Source organism: Argopecten irradians, chromosome 6, assembly GCF_041381155.1.
Source record: "Argopecten irradians isolate NY chromosome 6, Ai_NY, whole genome shotgun sequence".
Classification (NCBI taxonomy): domain Eukaryota; kingdom Metazoa; phylum Mollusca; class Bivalvia; order Pectinida; family Pectinidae; genus Argopecten; species Argopecten irradians.
In genome coordinates this window covers 2519793-2540584 of record NC_091139.1, presented here as the reverse complement: position 1 = coordinate 2540584, position 20792 = coordinate 2519793, and the positions used below count along the sequence as shown (strand labels likewise).

At 36.9% G+C, this 20792-nt stretch overlaps 1 protein-coding gene across 1 annotated transcript in view; it reads right to left on the bottom strand.

The window, feature by feature from the left end:
- LOC138326233 (QRFP-like peptide receptor) overlaps positions 1-20792 on the bottom strand; it is a 70055-nt gene that overhangs the window by 36902 nt on the left and 12361 nt on the right. The window contains exon 2 of the mRNA XM_069272358.1: positions 2650-2771. Coding sequence (XP_069128459.1) covers positions 2650-2771 — 122 coding nt within the window. The remainder of the gene's footprint in view (positions 1-2649; positions 2772-20792) is intronic.

Genomic DNA, 20792 nt, shown 5'->3' with positions numbered 1-20792 from the left:
AAGGGCTTGTACTTACTCAAGACTAAGGCCGGTCAGGTTGGGGAAAGGGTTGTACTTACTCAAGACTAAGGCCGGTCAGGTTGGGGAAAGGGTTGTACTTACTCAAGACTAAGGCCGGTCAGGTTGGGGAAAGGGTTGTACTTACCACTCAAGACTAAGGCCGGTCAGGTTGGGGAAAAGGGTGTACTTACCACTCAAGACTAAGGCCGGTCAGGTTGGGGAAGGGCTTGTACTTACTCAAGACTAAGGCCGGTCAGGTTGGGGAAAGGGTTGTACTTACTCAAGACTAAGGCCGGTCAGGTTGGGGAAAGGGTTGTACTTACTCAAGACTAAGGCCGGTCAGGTTGGGGAAAGGGTTGTACTTACTCAAGACTAAGGCCGGTCAGGTTGGGGAAAGGGTTGTACTTACTCAAGACTAAGGCCGGTCAGGTTGGGGAAAGGGTTGTACTTACTCAAGACTAAGGCCGGTCAGGTTGGGGAAAGGGTTGTACTTACTCAAGACTAAGGCCGGTCAGGTTGGGGAAAGGGTTGTACTTACTCAAGACTAAGGCCGGTCAGGTTGGGGAAGGGCTTGTACTTACCGCTCAAGACTAAGGCCGGTCAGGTTGGGGAAAGGGTTGTACTTACTCAAGACTAAGGCCGGTCAGGTTGGGGAAGGGCTTGTACTTACCGCTCAAGACTAAGGCCGGTCAGGTTGGGGAAAAGGGTGTACTTAAAGCTCAAGACTAAGGCCGGTCAGGTTGGGGAAAGGGTTGTACTTACTCAAGACTAAGGCCGGTCAGGTTGGGGAAAGGGTTGTACTTACTCAAGACTAAGGCCGGTCAGGTTGGGGAAAGGGTTGTACTTACTCAAGACTAAGGCCGGTCAGGTTGGGGAAAGGGTTGTACTTACTCAAGACTAAGGCCGGTCAGGTTGGGGAAAGGGTTGTACTTACCAAGACTAAGGCCGGTCAGGTTGGGGAAAGGGTTGTACTTACTCAAGACATAAGGCCGGTCAGGTTGGGGAAAGGGTTGTACTTACTCAAGACTAAGGCCGGTCAGGTTGGGGAAAGGGTTGTACTTACTCAAGACTAAGGCCGGTCAGGTTGGGGAAAGGGTTGTACTTACTCAAGACTCAAGAAGGGTTGTACTTACTCAAGACTAAGGCCGGTCAGGTTGGGGAAAGGGTTGTACTTACTCAAGACTAAGGCCGGTCAGGTTGGGGAAAGGGTTGTACTTACTCAAGACTAAGGCCGGTCAGGTTGGGGAAAGGGTTGTACTTACTCAAGACTAAGGCCGGTCAGGTTGGGGAAAGGGTTGTACTTACTCAAGACTAAGGCCGGGTCAGGTTGGGGAAAGGGTTTGTACTTACTCAAGACTAAGGCCGGTCAGGTTGGGGAAAGGGTTGTACTTACTCAAGACTAAGGCCGGTCAGGTTGGGGAAAGGGTTGTACTTACCGCTCAAGACTAAGGCCGGTCAGGTTGGGGAAAGGGTTGTACTTACTCAAGACTAAGGCCGGTCAGGTTGGGGAAAGGGTTGTACTTACTCAAGACTAAGGCCGGTCAGGTTGGGGAAAGGGTTGTACTTACTCAAGACTAAGGCCGGTCAGGTTGGGGAAAGGGTTGTACTTACTCAAGACTAAGGCCGGTCAGGTTGGGGAAAGGGTTGTACTTACTCAAGACTAAGGCCGGTCAGGTTGGGGAAAGGGTTGTACTTACTCAAGACTAAGGCCGGTCAGGTTGGGGAAAGGGTTGTACTTACTCAAGACTAAGGCCGGTCAGGTTGGGGAAAGGGTTGTACTTACTCAAGACTAAGGCCGGTCAGTTGGGGAAGGGTTGTACTTACTCAGAAAGGCCGGTCAGGTTGGGAAAGGGTACTTACTCAAGACTAAGGCCGGTCAGGTTGGGGAAAGGGTTGTACTTACCGCTCAAGACTAAGGCCGGTCAGGTTGGGGAAAGGGTTGTACTTACCGCTCAAGACTAAGGCCGGTCAGGTTGGGGAAAGGGTTGTATTGATTACTCAAGACTAAGGCCGGTCAGGTTGGGGAAAGGGTTGTACTTACTCAAGACTAAGGCCGGTCAGGTTGGGGAAAGGGTTGTACTTACTCAAGACTAAGGCCGGTCAGGTTGGGGAAAGGGTTGTACTTACTCAAGACTAAGGCCGGTCAGGTTGGGGAAAGGGTTGTACTTACTCAAGACTAAGGCCGGTCAGGTTGGGGAAAGGGTTGTACTTACTCAAGACTAAGGCCGGTCAGGTTGGGGAAAGGTTGTACTTACTCAAGACTAAGGCCGGTCAGGTTGGGGAAAGGGTTTGTACTTACTCAAGACTAAGGCCGGTCAGGTTGGGGAAAGGGTTGTACTTACTCAAGACTAAGGCCGGTCAGGTTGGGGAAAGGGTTGTACTTACTCAAGACTAAGGCCGGTCAGGTTTGGGAAGGGCTTGTACTTACTCAAGACTAAGGCCGGTCAGGTTGGGGAAAGGGTTGTACTTACTCAAGACTAAGGCCGGTCAGGTTGGGGAAGGGCTTGTACTTACTCAAGACTAAGGCCGGTCAGGTTGGGGAAAAGGGTGTACTTACCACTCAAGACTAAGGCCGGTCAGGTTGGGGAAAAGGGTGTACTTACCGCTCAAGACTAAGGCCGGTCAGGTTGGGGAAGGGCTTGTACTTACCGCTCAAGACTAAGGCCGGTCAGGTTCATCACCGAACAGATGATGGAAATGTTCTGTAGATAGTTGACTAATTTACACAGCACTTCTCCGAAATGCCAGGTATACGAGAAAAATGCCACGCACTGAAAAAATAATAAAAATCATTGTTATAAAATTCTATAAATAAAACAAGATTAAAATGGTAAAGTTTTAATTAACATGAAAACGACCTAAATTGACATTAAAATGACATGAACATTAGTTTAAAGAAATAACGAATACTCCATGTCAACTTCATACCAATTTCAGGGCTAATTTACCTCTGTAAGTCTTCATGAAAATCAACGATAGTTAATGGCGAATTTCACACTAAACTAAAATTTTTAATTAATTCAACTTCAATTTATCCTGAATAATTTTACATAATTTGGTAGCCTGTAATGTATTGTTTACTACCTTTAATAACCTTGAGGTATGAGAGAGAATAATAGCGTTTGATATGTGGATAGGAAGTGATACTCTACCGTCAAGATCACAGAATATTGTAAAACCCTCGGCTTGGTAAGAACAGTCCTACCCTTCCTATCTATACATGAAAGAGGTTTATGATTACATGGCCGTGATATGTTATCTAGAGTATAGATCATATGATATTGGTGATAACTGTAAAGTTTAACATATTATTTAATCAGTTATATCTTGGCAAATTAGGTTTTTCACTTAGCATGATTTTAAATGGAGGTTACCAAAGAAAGAGGAAGGGAAATTCAAGATTTTCTGGGTTTTTTCCTCGCCATTCCCTAGTTTAATGGAGATGAATATCCTCTGAATAGGATAACACATGTTAGTTACCCTGATTCTGACGGTATGGGATACAGTGTATGTAATAGAACAATATGTTTGGTGTCTCTTTAATTAGAAGGTTTATCATTCTTTTGATAAATTGCCTCATTTATCAGATGGACAGTTGACAATAATTTTGTCTATACGAAGACATAAATATATATACTATGTTATTTTTCTATATTTGTTTATTTGATACATGACATCATATTACTTTTTCGGCTTCCAGTAATTCCCAAACGCCATAAACCACATCACACAGCAATGCTGATATATCCAACATCATTCATTGTCTTAATGATCTGGCGAGATCGCTTTCTCATATCATCTTCATATATATGACAATACTTGTAATAGAATTGGGAAACTAGGAGATGTATTTTTGTCAAATTCGTCCATTTGATATAAACAAAATAGATACATTGTGAAAATAGATCTTTATTTTTTGATATTTTATCATGTCTAGCGGTACTGCCCAAAACTCAATCTTACCGAATCAGTACCTAGGGACTATTTGTTGATTTCAATATGACTAATAATTACAACTATTGATATCGGTATGATGATGTTAAATGGCAGGATAGAGTTAGAATTACTTGTAAGTTATCTTGATTTTATTGATTCGGAACCCTCCCGAGATATCTCAACTTATTTAATGAATGATTGCGGATTTTAAAATATGGGATGGAGCATTACATACATAATAAAATTCCGAAATCGGAAATTTAAAAATAAAGTCATAGTAATACTGCTAATACATCTAAAAGCTTCTTTCATTCATTATAAAGGATTGGCGACTACATGATGCCTTCAGTTTTTTTAAGATTAACCGCCTCGAGAGACTTAATTGAAACATTACCAATCAGTACGTATTATATTTTTTTACTTCTTTCACATTCTGAGCATTTAAAGAGGTTCCCTTGTGTTCGTATATTATAGTATGCTAATACCTTTTATCAAACGAATGTCAAGAGGCAAAACCAATTTGTCAAACGGTCCATTGATAGTTAGGAGCACAGTCTACGATATTGTCTTGATCCATATGTTATCTAACATCCTCGATATTCAGTGGGTTATTATCACTAACGTTACCATGGACTAAGTCATATTAAAACTGAAGGAGTTTCAGGAGAATACCAATTACATATTTACAGATACTTCCGATGGATATTACAGATAGTGACATTTTTATGTACATGAGCTGACTGTCGCATCTGTTGTCGCCACAATAGTGCCTTCAATTGCACTATGACATTGTCCAGGGGTGGATGTAACGACAGTGATAGTAACCCCATGGAACATAAAGGGTGTGTATCTCATAATACCAATAAGGGATCAGAGTTATACGACTTCTGTATTAATCAATTAATTAAGTAAGATTGATTTGGGAATACATCTGTTTATTGCTCTACAAATGTTGTTATAGTGACCATTTATTAAACGATTCCCTCAAAATGTAAACAAATAATAAAAATACATAGATGAGTGTTGAATAACCCTCTAAGGCTGTTGGCAAAGATTTTATACCATTGTAACGCTAATTAACCTTCTCTAGGAAATTGAGTGATTTTTGTTACTCGATACTAGTTTAATGCCTTGTTTTCCACTGCTCAGTTTTTATTGTGTTTCGGCGGCGAGAAATTCCATCATCATTTGTATTAGTAATTGCTCGCTATAATTGACCTCGAGCAAATCCGTATCAAATAAAATTGTGTAACGACGTTTCATCACGAGAAAACAAATACAATTATGCATTGCCAATACTACACGCCACTCTGTCTCAAAAGGCAAAAACACAATCCCTCTTCGTTGAACATTACACTGAAATATCCCGAGTTCACAGATGAAGTGACAGACTTTATATTGTGTTTGATGGATACAAAACGTCAACCATTCCTAACACAGTTAGTTTGTCGGTGTAATATATAGCCTATATATGACGTCATGGAGTCAAGTGCTGGATGAAATTTGTGTTTGTTGTTGACGTTCCTTGTTAAGTTAATTTTGTGTACGATACTTAGATAAAGTGTATGGATTAATCAAATAAACGTTTTTCAATAGAAAATATCTCGAACCTTCATATATCTGTCGGAACGATTTGGTTTGGTTAGGTCAAATGTTTTACGTCCTATTAACAACCAGGGTCATGTAAGGACGGCATCCCATGTATAACGTGTATGAGTGCGATATATTGGTGTTGTGTCTTCTTGTATAACGAATTTGAAATTCATAGTTTGCTTTGATTTGGTTGTGCTCATTAAGCTGTATTCATCTTTATCAATCAAATTTTAACAAATACTTAAAATAATCCCTGGAATTTTATCAGAACTTTATAAGTTGAAATATTGAAGCATATCAAAATGGCGATAAAATCAGGAATTAACAATATAGTATAAGGACTAAAGATTGAGTAGAAGACCATGTTAGTCGTAGTAGCAAAGATTCCTGTCTATACCGTGTACGTAAAATTGTCTCTATTTCGGCATTGGTTGCTTCTTTGGGCTCTACAATGTAAATCCCCCTTACATTCTCCTCCATCCTCGCTGTTTTATGGATAAACATTTACGTAAAATCCGTTTTCGAGTTTGATTCCGTAATGGTAGTTTTGTCAATCCGTGTGGCTACTTAACGATCTTGGGGCCGCATCGGAAAATTCAAGCATGACCAGTCCCCGTGTATTACAATAGAATAAAGAAGAAAGTTACTATAACATGGTAACGCCATTAAGATTCGTTTGGTTTCACTGTGATCAAGCCTGTGCACTTACTGTGTGACTGGGATATAGCTGATGTATACCTTCTCTGATTTATAGTTCAAGTTCCTGCTCCTAAAGCCTTCTACATTTAACATTCACAGCCAGTACAAACTACTGACATATAAATTTGTGTCTGAGAACCATGGGCTGGTATGTATATGGAAATAGAACAAGACTAGATCCTTGTTCGCTTCCATATCAAAGCAGGCGTAAGGATGTGTAAACGAGTTTGTATGTTAAACGTAAAACCAAAACAGATTGAAATACTTATTTTTTTACTCATTCATTCGTTTATAATTATTTTATCTTTGTTTTCATTCTAATTCTGGTTTTCTGATTGGCCAATACGTTTTTGCATTCCACTGTCAAAAAGCCGAGAATGGCGCGAAACCCGACGTTATTGTGACGTCACAATAGAGAAATTGACGTTGCGTATTTGATTCGGACAAAGAATCCCTTGAAAATCTACGAGAATGTTACATTTAACCCTTATAGTGCCGTAGGGCCGATTTGGGCCGATCTTAGGGTTTCCAGAGTGCCAGAGGACCGATTGGGCCGATCTTCGGGTTTCATATATATATATATGTATACTGTTAAAAAAATCGTGCCAGGTCCCTGTGGTTTTAGCGGCTAAATAATCATTTTTCGAGTGGGTATTATTACAATTCAATTCAATTCAACTGTATTAACACTTTTACTATTACACATGTAATTCGATAGCTATACAAATAACAACAACATGAACACAATAAACATACAATAAGTGCCAAAATGGTACTACCGGGACGCGGTTTTAGCTCCAAACTCGGGATTTATCTGCATCTATTTTTTGTAGTAAAAACGTAGTAAAAAAAGTCACGTGCTTATACATCATTCATGCCATTGGCCGGAATATACAATTGCATTATGGGTAACTAGTGATCACATGATTGTGTGTTTACTTCCAAATATGGTGATAGTTTGCTTGCCATTTCTTCGGAGAAATTGATTTATTTGAAAATATTTAGACTCCAAAATGTTATTAATATTGCATGCATATCATTTTGACTTGCACATATGTATTATTTTACTATAAATAATGAACTGAAATGAGTTATAAAACTGTCATTTCCACGTTTTGTAAATAAATGATATAATGCGAATTGACCAATTCAATAGGTCTAAACGTCTAATCTAAGATCAGCGAAGATCGGCTACTCCCGGCTAAATTCGTAGAATTCTAAATTTATATTTATATATATTATTACCTGCTTTAGGGTTCAGAACATATACATATAACACAGAGAAAATAAGATCTTCTTCAAAAGGCCTAATTATGTATAAATACCAGGTCAGAGAAATCACTCTATTTGGAAGTAAACACACACTCATGTGATCACTAGTTACCTATAATACAATTTCATATTTATTTCGGCCAATGGCATGAATGAGGTATAAGCACGTGACTTGTTTTACTACGTTTGACTACAAAGAACGCGTGTTTTGTACCATTATTGGGAAAATCCCCCACGGATCGTGATTTCATTTCCACCATTTGAAACAGAATGCTTAGAGTAGACTTTGATTGTGAAACATTGATAAATTGAAGATTACATGTTGTGCCAATGGCAGATGTCAAAGTTCATGTATATATACTCGACAATTACTTGAAACATCATCTAATTCATTTGTGTTGAAATTATAATTGATGTTGACCAGGAAATGTACCAGGCTAAATTTGGTTGAATAATGCATGGGAAGTGAATTAATCTTAACTTTTCCACTTTGTGGAAAATCCTTCAAAACGGATTTATCTCCCTTGATTAAAATGACAAACCATGTACCTTTGCTATGATATATTTTTTTTTTCATTTTTTTTAAATTCAATAATGAATGCAGATCAAATATATTAATCAAATATGTGTATTAATTTAATTTGAAACATGTTTGTTTTGCTGAAAATTTACAAAAAAATTATATCAATACAAAATATTCATGATTGTTATTTGATTGTTGTTGTTTGTACTTGCTGTAAAATGAGAAAAACCGTGTTGTGGAGAAGAAATTGTTAAAATTTGAATTGTTTACAAATGGATGAGAGTTGAGAATGAGCAGAAGGCAATAAGGATATATAAGTCTAACAGTCACCTAAATTCCGATATGCACAGTTATAAATAATGTTTTGCTTTTAAACAAACAAATAAATATGTCTCAGCCCTGTGACTTGGCACATAGGTCAAGATCATTGAGTTGAACAAACTTTGTATCCCTTCATCCCAGCATGCTATGGCCCAATAACATGTCCATGTATGAGGTTCTTGGTTATTAAGAAGATTGTAAATTGTTTACCACAGACACTGGATGATGCCGACCAAAAGACAATTGCAATAGGTCACTCAGGAGGAGATTACACACAACCACAACACAACCATAATACTTTATATACTTTTTCTCATAAATCATTACATATAATCCTTGTACACATCCATATCAATGGCGACGCTAATAGGAAATTAATGAATATGCAAAATGGCGTGCGAGCGTCGAAGAGTCGATATTTTGGTGTTTGGAGGTCTGGGGTCTCTCCCGGAAAAAAATATTACGATTTAGAATGGCTGAGATAAGTTTTACGATGTATTTTGATGATTTTGCGAACGCCGAATGCGCGAGATATTGGTGTTTTTGAGGGTCCGGGGATCTCCCCCGGAATAAATTACGATTTTGATGATTTTGCGAGCGCCGAATGCGCGAGACTTTGGTGTTCTGGGGGTCCGGGGGTCTCCCCCGCGAAAAATATTACGATTTGGAATGGCCAAGATGAGTTTTACGGTGTATTTTGAGGATTTTAATGCGTTCTTAACGTGGTAATTTTTCGATTTACATTTACCTGTATTTAGAAATTATAATTGTGAATGTCGTCATATCATTATGCAACCCTGCTCGATCTCAACATACGACTTCACACCATCAGCACATTGTTGTTTAACTAAAAAAAAATGAATTGATTTAATTGTCTTGCTTAGACATATAAACAATTTAATATTTTAAGAAACATTTTTGAAATAGTAGAATCCCTTGATGGACATTTTTAGTCTAGTTCATGTGTATTGAATTTTTATTATTAAAGGTTTGAACATTACGTGCTTGAACTTTTAGGAAATGCGCTGCAAAGCGGCAAAATTTTCTAAAATGAAGTACAAAAAATGTGCAGGAGGACCCTTTCCTTCCTACGCCCCTGCAGTTGCACATTTAAAAAGTTTAATGAACTTGGTACCCACTCCTGACTGATGTAAATCATGCCAATAAAAGATTATCTTTTCTCTATTTCTGTATTTTTTTTACCTTTTTCTTTCCTGTTTTCTGTTTTATAACATGGGAAAACTAAAAATGAAGTCTATATAGCAGGAATAACAAAACACATAGCCACCTGTCAGCCATGCATGTTTTTTTCTGATTGGTCACCAGAGTTCGGATACAGAATGAAGCAAATACATACACTGTATATAAGCACCATATATTGGCCTATCAGGCCCATGAAATCAGCCAGTGATGATATCCATTTAACCTTTTAATATATGAAGAGTATTTGATTCCATTACATCTGTTTCCTATGAAAATTGAGCAAATAATGGTGGAAATGAAACCACGATCCGCGGAGGATTTCCCCCATAATAGTACAAAGCACGCGTTCTTTGTAGTAAAACGTAGTAAAACAAGTCACGTGATTATACCTCATTCATGCCATTGGCCGAAATAAATATGGAATTGTTTTAGTGGGTAACTAGTGATCACATGAGTGTGTGTTTACTTCCAAAATAGAGTGATTTCTCTGACCTGGTATTTATACATAATTTGGCCTTATTTTTCTCTGTGTTATATGTATATATGTTCTGAACCCTAAAGCAGGTAATAATATATATAAATATAGATTTAGAATTCTACGAAATTTAGCCGGGAGTAGCCGATCTTCGCTAATCCTAGATTAGACGGTTAGACCTATTGAATTGGTCAATTCGTATTATATCATTTATATATAAAACGTGGAAATGTCAGTTTTATAACTCATTCAGTTCATTATTTTTAGTAAAACAGTGCATATGTGCAAGTCAAAATGATATGCATGCAATATTAAAGACATTTTGGAGTCTAAATATTTTCAAATAAATCAATTTCTCCGAAGAAATGGCAAGCAAACTATCACCATATTTGGAAGTAAACACAAAATCACGTGATCACTAGTTACCCATAACACAATTGTATATTCCGGCCAATGGCATGAATGAGGTATAAGCACGTGACTTTTTTTTTTACTACGTTTGACTACAAAGAACGCATGTTTTTACTACGAAAAATAGATGCAGATGTATCGCGAGTTGGGAGTTTAAAACCGCGTCCCTGGAGGATTTCAAGCCCAAAGGTTGAATCTGACCATTAAGACCGTAACAAAAATTCGTTGTGCCTTTATATAAGTGCATCGAGGGATGTAAATATTTATGTATATATACATTTTATTGTATATGGACAGGCCAAGCTAACAAGTATAGCTGGTTTCCCAATGTTATTGTGTACCTGTACTGTGACCTTTATGGCTTTTAAATTACGTAACTGGTATTTTTCGGGATTCACAAGAAAATAACAACATAAAAAAATCTTTTTTTTATTTTATTTTTTTTTATTTTTTTTTCATTCATTCTTTTAATATAGTATATTACGGTATGTACTACATGGACTTGGTACGAATGCCAATCAACAAAACACACACACAGCTTTGAAACGAATTTTCAACCCACGGTTATATATATTAATAATTCGTTGTACACTTCCTTGGCTCGGGCTAACAGCTACGTAGACTACAGTTTCATGGCCGGGATGTGCAGGATCACAATTTTTTTTAAATTTTGAAATCAAATAAATAAAAACTTGAATTAACAAAATCAACGTCGATCTCTGCTGTATGGTGCCTTGCTGCATATACACAGTGCCCTATGAAAGGGTGGCCTTTGATTTCCACATTCAAGACCAGATGTCGACATCTTTTAGTTTAGATGTCGACATCAATAACTGACAAGTCGGTGTCACACCCGAGCATAAACACATTAATCGCCGAGTTACCGACTGTCTACATAAATAGCTTGGAATCAATATGTGGGCATGTACATGTGGTAAGTCGACATATTCTTCTGTTTATGTCGACATCTTCCGATATGATGTCGACTTAATGCCTTAACGATGTCGACATTATTAAGTCGTAAGTCGGCAAATCGATGGCAGACATATGCCACCATAATATATGGTACAAGCACTGACTTCAGTTTCCTATATTCAAAGATAGTGGCTATTTCATATGATTTGCGCATGTGTAACAGGAAGGCGACAAGTCGACAACTCGACAACATGACAAGCCGACAACACGACAAGTCGACATTTTACCGCGACAACACGAGATTCTGTACTCGCTAATTAGCGTGTTTGAAATGTCGACTTGTCGTGTTGTCGACTTGTCGTCTTGTCGTGTTGTCGACTTGTCGCGGTTCGAAAACGCGACAAGTCAACATTTTAACTGTTAAATTTGGAGTTGTCGCAGTGTGAGATCCGCGACAACTCGACAAGGCGACAACACGACAAGGCGACAACACAACAACACGAGATGGCCGTAATCAGCCACCATAAATTATAACTATAAGCAATCTGTCTATAATTTTGCTACTATCGCTCGAAAATGGGAAATGAACCCATGAAAATTGATTAAAATTTGTCCCATGCATGAAATATATAAAAATGACGTGGCCGGTATATTGCCCAGTATGCATCGACTCTATCTAAGTGCCTAACAGTGTGAGAGTGAGACATGCAACGTATTGAACAATGAGTATGTGGTTGTACAGGTCCCTGTGCGTGTACATGATCAATATAGATGTGCGAGGAATTGGATCAGTACTTATTTTATTTCTTAAATGTATTGGAATTTGCATATATCCGACCGCTTAATGTTATGGAATAAAATAAGTTTACGATTATTTATTAGTGTTTGCAAATATCTATTTTTTTTTGGATTCGAACAATTCGGTGAAAACCCATAAATTACACACGTTCGACGTCACCGCTTCCATCGGCAAATCGCGCCTTTGACGTGATCTCTCTCGATGAGCCTTTTTATGTCGCGTCATCAATTTTTGGCGTCATCAATTATTACGTCATTTCTGGCAAATTTTCGGCATTGAAAGGGTTAAGTAATAATGTCACCGTTTTTTAATTTCATCGGGGTATGGAAAAATTAAAAGTTAGTGACATCAATGCTAGTTGGTAAATAGAACATTTCCCACAGAGGTTCGGGTGTGCTTAGGCAAAAAAGCCGAGAATGGCGCGAAACCCGACGTTATTGTGACGTCACAATAGAGAAATTGACGTTGCGTATTTGATTCGGACAAAGAATCCCTTGAAAATCTACGAGAATGTTACATTTAACCCTTATAGTGCCGTAGGGCCGATTTGGGCCGATCTTAGGGTTTCCAGAGTGCCAGAGGACCGATTGGGCCGATCTTCGGGTTTCATATATATATATATGTATACTGTTTAAAAAAATCGTGCCAGGTCCCTGTGGTTTTAGCGGCTAAATAATCATTTTTCGAGTGTGGTATTATTACAATTACAATTCAATTCAACTGTCACATGTAATTCGATAGCTATACAATAACAACAACATGAACACAATAAACATACAATAAGTGCCAAAATGTTACTACCGGGACGCGGTTTTAGCTCCAAACTCGGGATTTATCTGCATCTATTTTTTGTAGTAAAAACGTAGTAAAAAAAGTCACGTGCTTATACCTCATTCATGCCATTGGCCGGAATATACAATTGCATTATGGGTAACTAGTGATCACATGATTGTGTGTTTACTTCCAAATATGGTGATAGTTTGCTTGCCATTTCTTCGGAGAAATTGATTTATTTGAAAATATTTAGACTCCAAAATGTTATTAATATTGCATGCATATCATTTTGACTTGCACATATGTATTATTTTACTATAAATAATGAACTGAAATGAGTTATAAAACTGTCATTTCCACGTTTTGTAAATAAATGATATAATGCGAATTGACCAATTCAATAGGTCTAAACGTCTAATCTAAGATCAGCGAAGATCGGCTACTCCCGGCTAAATTCGTAGAATTCTAAATTTATATTTATATATATTATTACCTGCTTTAGGGTTCAGAACATATACATATAACACAGAGAAAATAAGATCTTCTTCAAAAGGCCTAATTATGTATAAATACCAGGTCAGAGAAATCACTCTATTTGGAAGTAAACACACACTCATGTGATCACTAGTTACCTATAATACAATTCCATATTTATTTCGGCCAATGGCATGAATGAGGTAAAATCACGTGACTTGTTTTACTACGTTTGACTACAAAGAACGCGTGTTTTGTACCATTATTGGAAAAATCCCCCACGGATCGTGATTTCATTTCCACCATTTGAAACAGAATGCTTAGAGTAGACTTTGATTGTGAAACATTGATAAATTGAAGATTACATGTTGTGCCATGGCAGATGTCAAAGTTCATGTATATATACTCGACAATTACTTGAAACATCATCTAATTCATTTGTGTTGAAATTATAATTGATGTTGACCAGGAAATGTACCAGGCTAAATTTGGTTGAATAATGCATGGGAAGTGAATTAATCTTAACTTTTCCACTTTGTGGAAAATCCTTCAAAACGGATTTATCTCCCTTGATTAAAATGACAAACCATGTACCTTTGCTATGATATATTTTTTTTTTTCATTTTTTTTTTTAATTCAATAATGAATGCAGATCAAATATATTAATCAAATATGTGTATTAATTTAATTTGAAACATGTTTGTTTTGCTGAAAATTTACAAAAAAATGATATCAATACAAAATATTCATGATTGTTATTTGATTGTTGTTGTTTGTACTTGCTGTAAAATGAGAAAAAACCGTGTTGTGGAGAAGAAATTTGTTAAAATTTGAATTGTTTACAAATGGATGAGAGTTGAGAATGAGCAGAAGGCAATAAGGATATATAAGTCTAACAGTCACCTAAATTCCGATATGCACAGTTATAAATAATGTTTTGCTTTTAAACAAACAAATAAATATGTCTCAGCCCTGTGACTTGGCACATAGGTCAAGATCATTGATTTGAACAAACTTTGTATCCCTTCATCCCAGCATGCTATGGCCCAATAACATGTCCATGTATGAGGTTCTTGGTTATTAAGAAGATTGTAAATTGTTTACCACAGACACTGGATGATGCCGACAAAAAGACAATTGCAATAGGTCACTCAGGAGGAGATTACACACAACCACAACACAACCATAATACTTTATATACTTTTTCTCATAAATCATTACATATAATCCTTGTACACATCCATATCAATGGCGACGCTAATAGGAAATTAATGAATATGCAAAATGGCGTGCGAGCGTCGAAGAGTCGATATTTTGGTGTTTGGAGGTCCGGGGTCTCTCCCGGAAAAAAATATTACGATTTAGAATGGCTGAGATAATTTTTACGATGTATTTTGATGATTTTGCGAACGCCGAATGCGCGAGATATTGGTGTTTTTGAGGGTCCGGGGATCTCCCCCGGAATAAATTACGATTTTGATGATTTTGCGAGCGCCGAATGCGCGAGACTTTGGTGTTCTGGGGGTCCGGGGGTCTCCCCCGCGAAAAATATTACGATTTGGAATGGCCAAGATGAGTTTTACGGTGTATTTTGAGGATTTTAATGCGTTCTTAACGTGGTAATTTTTCGATTTACATTTACCTGCATTTTAGAAATTATAATTGTGAATGTCGTCATATCATTATGCAACCCTGCTCGATCTCAACATACGACTTCACACCATCAGCACATTGTTGTTTAACTAAAAAAAAATGAATTGATTTAATTGTCTTGCTTAGACATATAAACAATTTAATATTTTAAGAAACATTTTTGAAATAGTAGAATCCCTTGATGGACATTTTTAGTCTAGTTCATGTGTATTGAATTTTTATTATTAAAGGTTTGAACATTACGTGCTTGAACTTTTAGGAAATGCGCTGCAAAGCGGCAAAATTTTCTAAAATGAAGTACAAAAAATGTGCAGGAGGACCCTTTCCTTCCTACGCCCCTGCAGTTGCACATTTAAAAAGTTTAATGAACTTGGTACCCACTCCTGACTGATGTAAATCATGCCAATAAAAGATTATCTTTTCTCTATTTCTGTATTTTTTTTTACCTTTTTCTTTCCTGTTTTCTGTTTTATAACATGGGAAAACTAAAAATGAAGTCTATATAGCAGGAATAACAAAAACACATAGCCACCTGTCAGCCATGCATGTTTTTTTTCTGATTGGTCACCAGAGTTCGGATACAGAATGAAGCAAATACATACACTGTATATAAGCACCATATATTGGCCTATCAGGCCCATGAAATCAGCCAGTGATGATATCCATTTAACCTTTTAATATATGAAGAGTATTTGATTCCATTACATCTGTTTCCTATGAAAATTGAGCAAATAATGGTGGAAATGAAACCACGATCCGCGGAGGATTTCCCCCATAATAGTACAAAGCACGCGTTCTTTGTAGTAAAACGTAGTAAAACAAGTCACGTGATTATACCTCATTCATGCCATTGGCCGAAATAAATATGGAATTGTTTTAGTGGGTAACTAGTGATCACATGAGTGTGTGTTTACTTCCAAAATAGAGTGATTTCTCTGACCTGGTATTTATACATAATTTGGCCTTATTTTTCTCTGTGTTATATGTATATGTTCTGAGCCCTAAAGCAGGTAATAAACTATATAAATATAGATTTAGAATTCTACGAAATTAGCCGGGAGTAGCCGATCTTCGCTAATCCTAGATTAGACGGTTAGACCTATTGAATTGGTCAATTCGTATTATATCATTTATATATAAAACGTGGAAATGTCAGTTTTATAACTCATTCAGTTCATTATTTTGAGTAAAACAGTGCATATGTGCAAGTCAAAATGATATGCATGCAATATTAAAGACATTTTGGAGCTAAATATTTTCAAATAAATCAATTTCTCCGAAGAAATGGCAAGCAAACTATCACCATATTTGGAAGTAAACACAAAATCACGTGATCACTAGTTACCCATAACACAATTGTATATTCCGGCCAATGGCATGAATGAGGTATAAGCACGTGACTTTTTTTTACTACGTTTGACTACAAAGAACGCATGTTTTTACTACGAAAAATAGATGCAGATGTATCGCGAGTTGGGAGTTTAAAACCGCGTCCCTGGAGGATTTTTAGCCCAAAGGTTGAATCTGACCATTAAGACCGTAACAAAAATTCGTTGTGCCTTTATATAAGTGCATCGAGGGATGTAAATATTTATGTATATATACATTTTATTGTATATGGACAGGCCAAGCTAACAAGTATAGCTGGTTTCCCAATGTGTATTGTGTACCTGTACTGTGACCTTTATGGCTTTTAAATTACGTAACTGGTATTTTTCGGGATTCACAAGAAAATACAACATAAAAAAATCTTTTTTTATTTTATTTTTTTATTTTTTTCCATTCATTCTTTTAATATAGTATATTACGGTATGTACTACATGGACTTGGTACGAATGCCAATCAACAAAACACACACACAGCTTTGAAACGAATTTTCAACCCACGGTTATATATATTAATAATTCGTTGTACACTTCCTTGGCTCGGGCTAACAGCTACGTAGACTACAGTTTCATGGCCGGGATGTGCAGGATCACAATTTTTTTAAATTTTGAAATCAAATAAATAAAAACTTGAATTAACAAAATCAACGTCGATCTCTGCTGTATGGTGCCTTGCTGCATATACACAGTGCCCTATGAAAGGGTGGCCTTTGATTTCCACATTCAAGACCAGATGTCGACATCTTTTAGTTTAGATGTCGACATCAATAACTGACAAGTCGGTGTCACACCCGAGCATAAACACATTAATCGCCGAGTTACCGACTGTCTACATAAATAGCTTGGAATCAATATGTGGGCATGTACATGTGGTAAGTCGACATATTCTTCTGTTTATGTCGACATCTTCCGATATGATGTCGACTTAATGCCTTAACGATGTCGACATTATTAAGTCGTAAGTCGGCAAATCGATGGCAGACATATGCCACCATAATATATGGTACAAGCACTGACTTCAGTTTCCTATATTCAAAGATAGTGGCTATTTCATATGATTTGCGCATGTGTAACAGGAAGGCGACAAGTCGACAACTCGACAACATGACAAGCCGACAACACGACAAGTCGACATTTTACCGCGACAACACGAGATTCTGTACTCGCTAATTAGCGTGTTTGAAATGTCGACTTGTCGTGTTGTCGACTTGTCGTCTTGTCGTGTTGTCGACTTGTCGCGGTTCGAAAACGCGACAAGTCAACATTTTAACTGTTAAATTTGGAGTTGTCGCAGTGTGAGACCGCGACAACTCGACAAGGCGACAACACAACAACACGAGATGGCCGTAATCAGCCACCATAAATTATAACTATAAGCAATCTGTCTATAATTTTGCTACTATCGCTCGAAAATGGGAAATGAACCCATGAAAATTGATTAAAATTTGTCCCATGCATGAAATATATAAAAATGACGTGGCCGGTATATTGCCCAGTATGCATCGACTCTATCTAAGTGCCTAACAGTGTGAGAGTGAGACATGCAACGTATTGAACAATGAGTATGTGGTTGTACAGGTCCCTGTGCGTGTACATGATCAATATAGATGTGCGAGGAATTGGATCAGTACTTATTTTATTTCTTAAATGTATTGGAATTTGCATATATCCGACCGCTTAATGTTATGGAATAAAATAAGTTTACGATTATTTATTAGTGTTTGCAAATATCTATTTTTCTTTTGGATTCGAACAATTCGGTGAAAACCCATAAATTACACACGTTCGACGTCACCGCTTCCATCGGCAAATCGCGCCTTTGACGTGATCTCTCTCGATGAGCCTTTTTATGTCGCGTCATCAATTTTTGGCGTCATCAATTATTACGTCATTTCTGGCAAATTCAAAAATTCGGCATTGAAAGGGTTAAGTAATAATGTCACCGTTCTTTAATTTCATCGGGGTATGGAAAAATTAAAAGTTAGTGACATCAATGCTAGTTGGTAAATAGAACATTTCCCACAGAGGTTCGGGTGAACATTAGAAACATTACATCATGTGCGATATTAATTACTATATAGCAAGCTTTGATGTTTCGATTATATCATTAAAGCTAAAAGAATTTCATCTATAGTCATTATAGGCCTCTAAAACTTATCAAATGCATTTTCGATTTGAAGATTTACAAGTTGGGATATACACATTTTGTATTTTTTACATTTGCTTGCCATTTTCACAAACTCTGTTCTTAAAAAAATGATACAAAATCCATTTTCACCGTATCTGCCATACCTGAAGCTAATAGTAAAACGTTCTATTCTGTCCATTTTTTCTAGGTTTTCATATTCCAATGGATACTCGTTTTCTTGTTGCAGGAAAACTATAAGGATCTTTATTGATACTAAAGTTCGAAAATAAAAATCTTAATTATATAAAAAAACACAAACAAATGAAATAAAATACAATAAAAAAAAGGGAGAAAAAACACGGGTCTAAGAGATTAATAAAATCTTTTAACTATGGTTTTGTAGGGTACATAGCGATAGGTCTACCAATATAACAGGTATGCTTGTTGAGTACTGACCATCCAAAATATTAAATTATGTTTAAAATTTCTTCCATAACTGACAGGGTTTTCTCACATAGCTAGCCATGTAAGATAGAGTTGTCCCATGAAAGACAGCTATGTAACATAAATCTATCTTACATAGCTGTGACGTCACAATTGCCGAACTATCAAATGACGTCATATCAGCCAAAGTTGACGTCATTTTTCTTCTATTTCGATTGATTTGCCGGATTTATTTACCATTTCATTTGTTTAATTTGCATTTCAAACCGTTTTACCTAAGATTTCTTGTTTATATTTAATAATATAAACCAAACTTTGATGAGCTCTTTCGAATGGCGTTCTTATTTTTAAAATCGATGAATTATTTAAGAAGTTAAGATTTTGTAACAAAATGGCTGCCTCACCTTTCGTGCAAGTAACTCGACAAGCAATGTGAGAAAATAACTCTTTCATATGTAAATTATGTAGGATAGAACTATTCCACCCTCGGGTACAGAATTTTGGGTCAGAAACCTCGGCAAGCCTCGGTTCTGACCCAAAATTCTGTACCCTCGGGTGGAATAGTTCTATCCTACATATGTACATATGAAAGAGTCATATAATCCCACGGATGCTAGGGAAAAGATAACACTGGGTAGGAAAAAAAGAGCTCCCACTCGCTAGACAATGACTTGACGTCATCATTACATGCGCCAACTTTTCCGTCTTTGCATATTACATAGTTAGCTCACTTGCGGATAGGTATCGATTGTTACGTCATTATTTTGTGAGCGCAATTCACGTCGTTTTCACCGAAACGTATGACTTTACTCTAACAAACATATGACGTCACAATCAATACCTACCCGCAAGGGCAGACAACTCTGTAATGTGCGAATGCGGAAAAGTTGACGGAGTCATTGATTTTGACGCATTGCGACATTCCTATGATGACACTTTGTAAATGTTTCTAAACGACTGCATTTTCATAATGTTTCGTTAACGTATGGGAGAAAAAGAATCAAACATGGGTCTGTCAGGTGGACAGGGATTTCTCAATCCTCGTGAAAGATTTTGATCGTCAAACGTCGGTATGCCTCGGGTTGACAAGCCAAAACCCCTGTCCACTTGACAGACTCATGTAAGAATCTGCTAACGTCTATCTACTCGACAATATTCACTGATCTGCTCGAGACATGATAAGTGCTAAGCAGAAAATTTTCTTCACAAGTTTCGAGAAAGTTCCAATCAATCTATCCCAAACCCTTGTTTAATATGATGTTTATACTAAGAAAAAACAACAGAGATGTTTAATTGGAATTCCATTTGCTAAGAAGCATATTTATCGTGCCGTCATGATAGTGACGTCTTCATGCGTAAAAATTGATGATGTCATCGACGAAAGGCATTTGTATTGACATCTCCACTTTTACTTTTTTGTACAAGGAGTTCAGCTTTACGATAGTGGGATAACTCTTTGAAGTATACACTGTACGTGTTTTCTGATGACCGGATTTGTATGGATTAAAACGTCTTATTAGTTCGTAATTTTGAATTTATTATAATCCATTTTTTTTCCGATGCTTCATTGCCAACTCATATAATCATAAACTATTCCCATGAAATTAAGTTGAAATGTTCTTGACATGTTACAGCCTGTGCAATATTATTAACCTAATTTTAAGGTATTTTTCAGAGTATTATTTTAAATGAATCATTAAATGAAGAATTCCTAAATTGTTGCAAAATCTATATTAGTATCAATTAATGATTGTTGCTAAGCTTGGAGCTGAGCTGAGAATAGTACT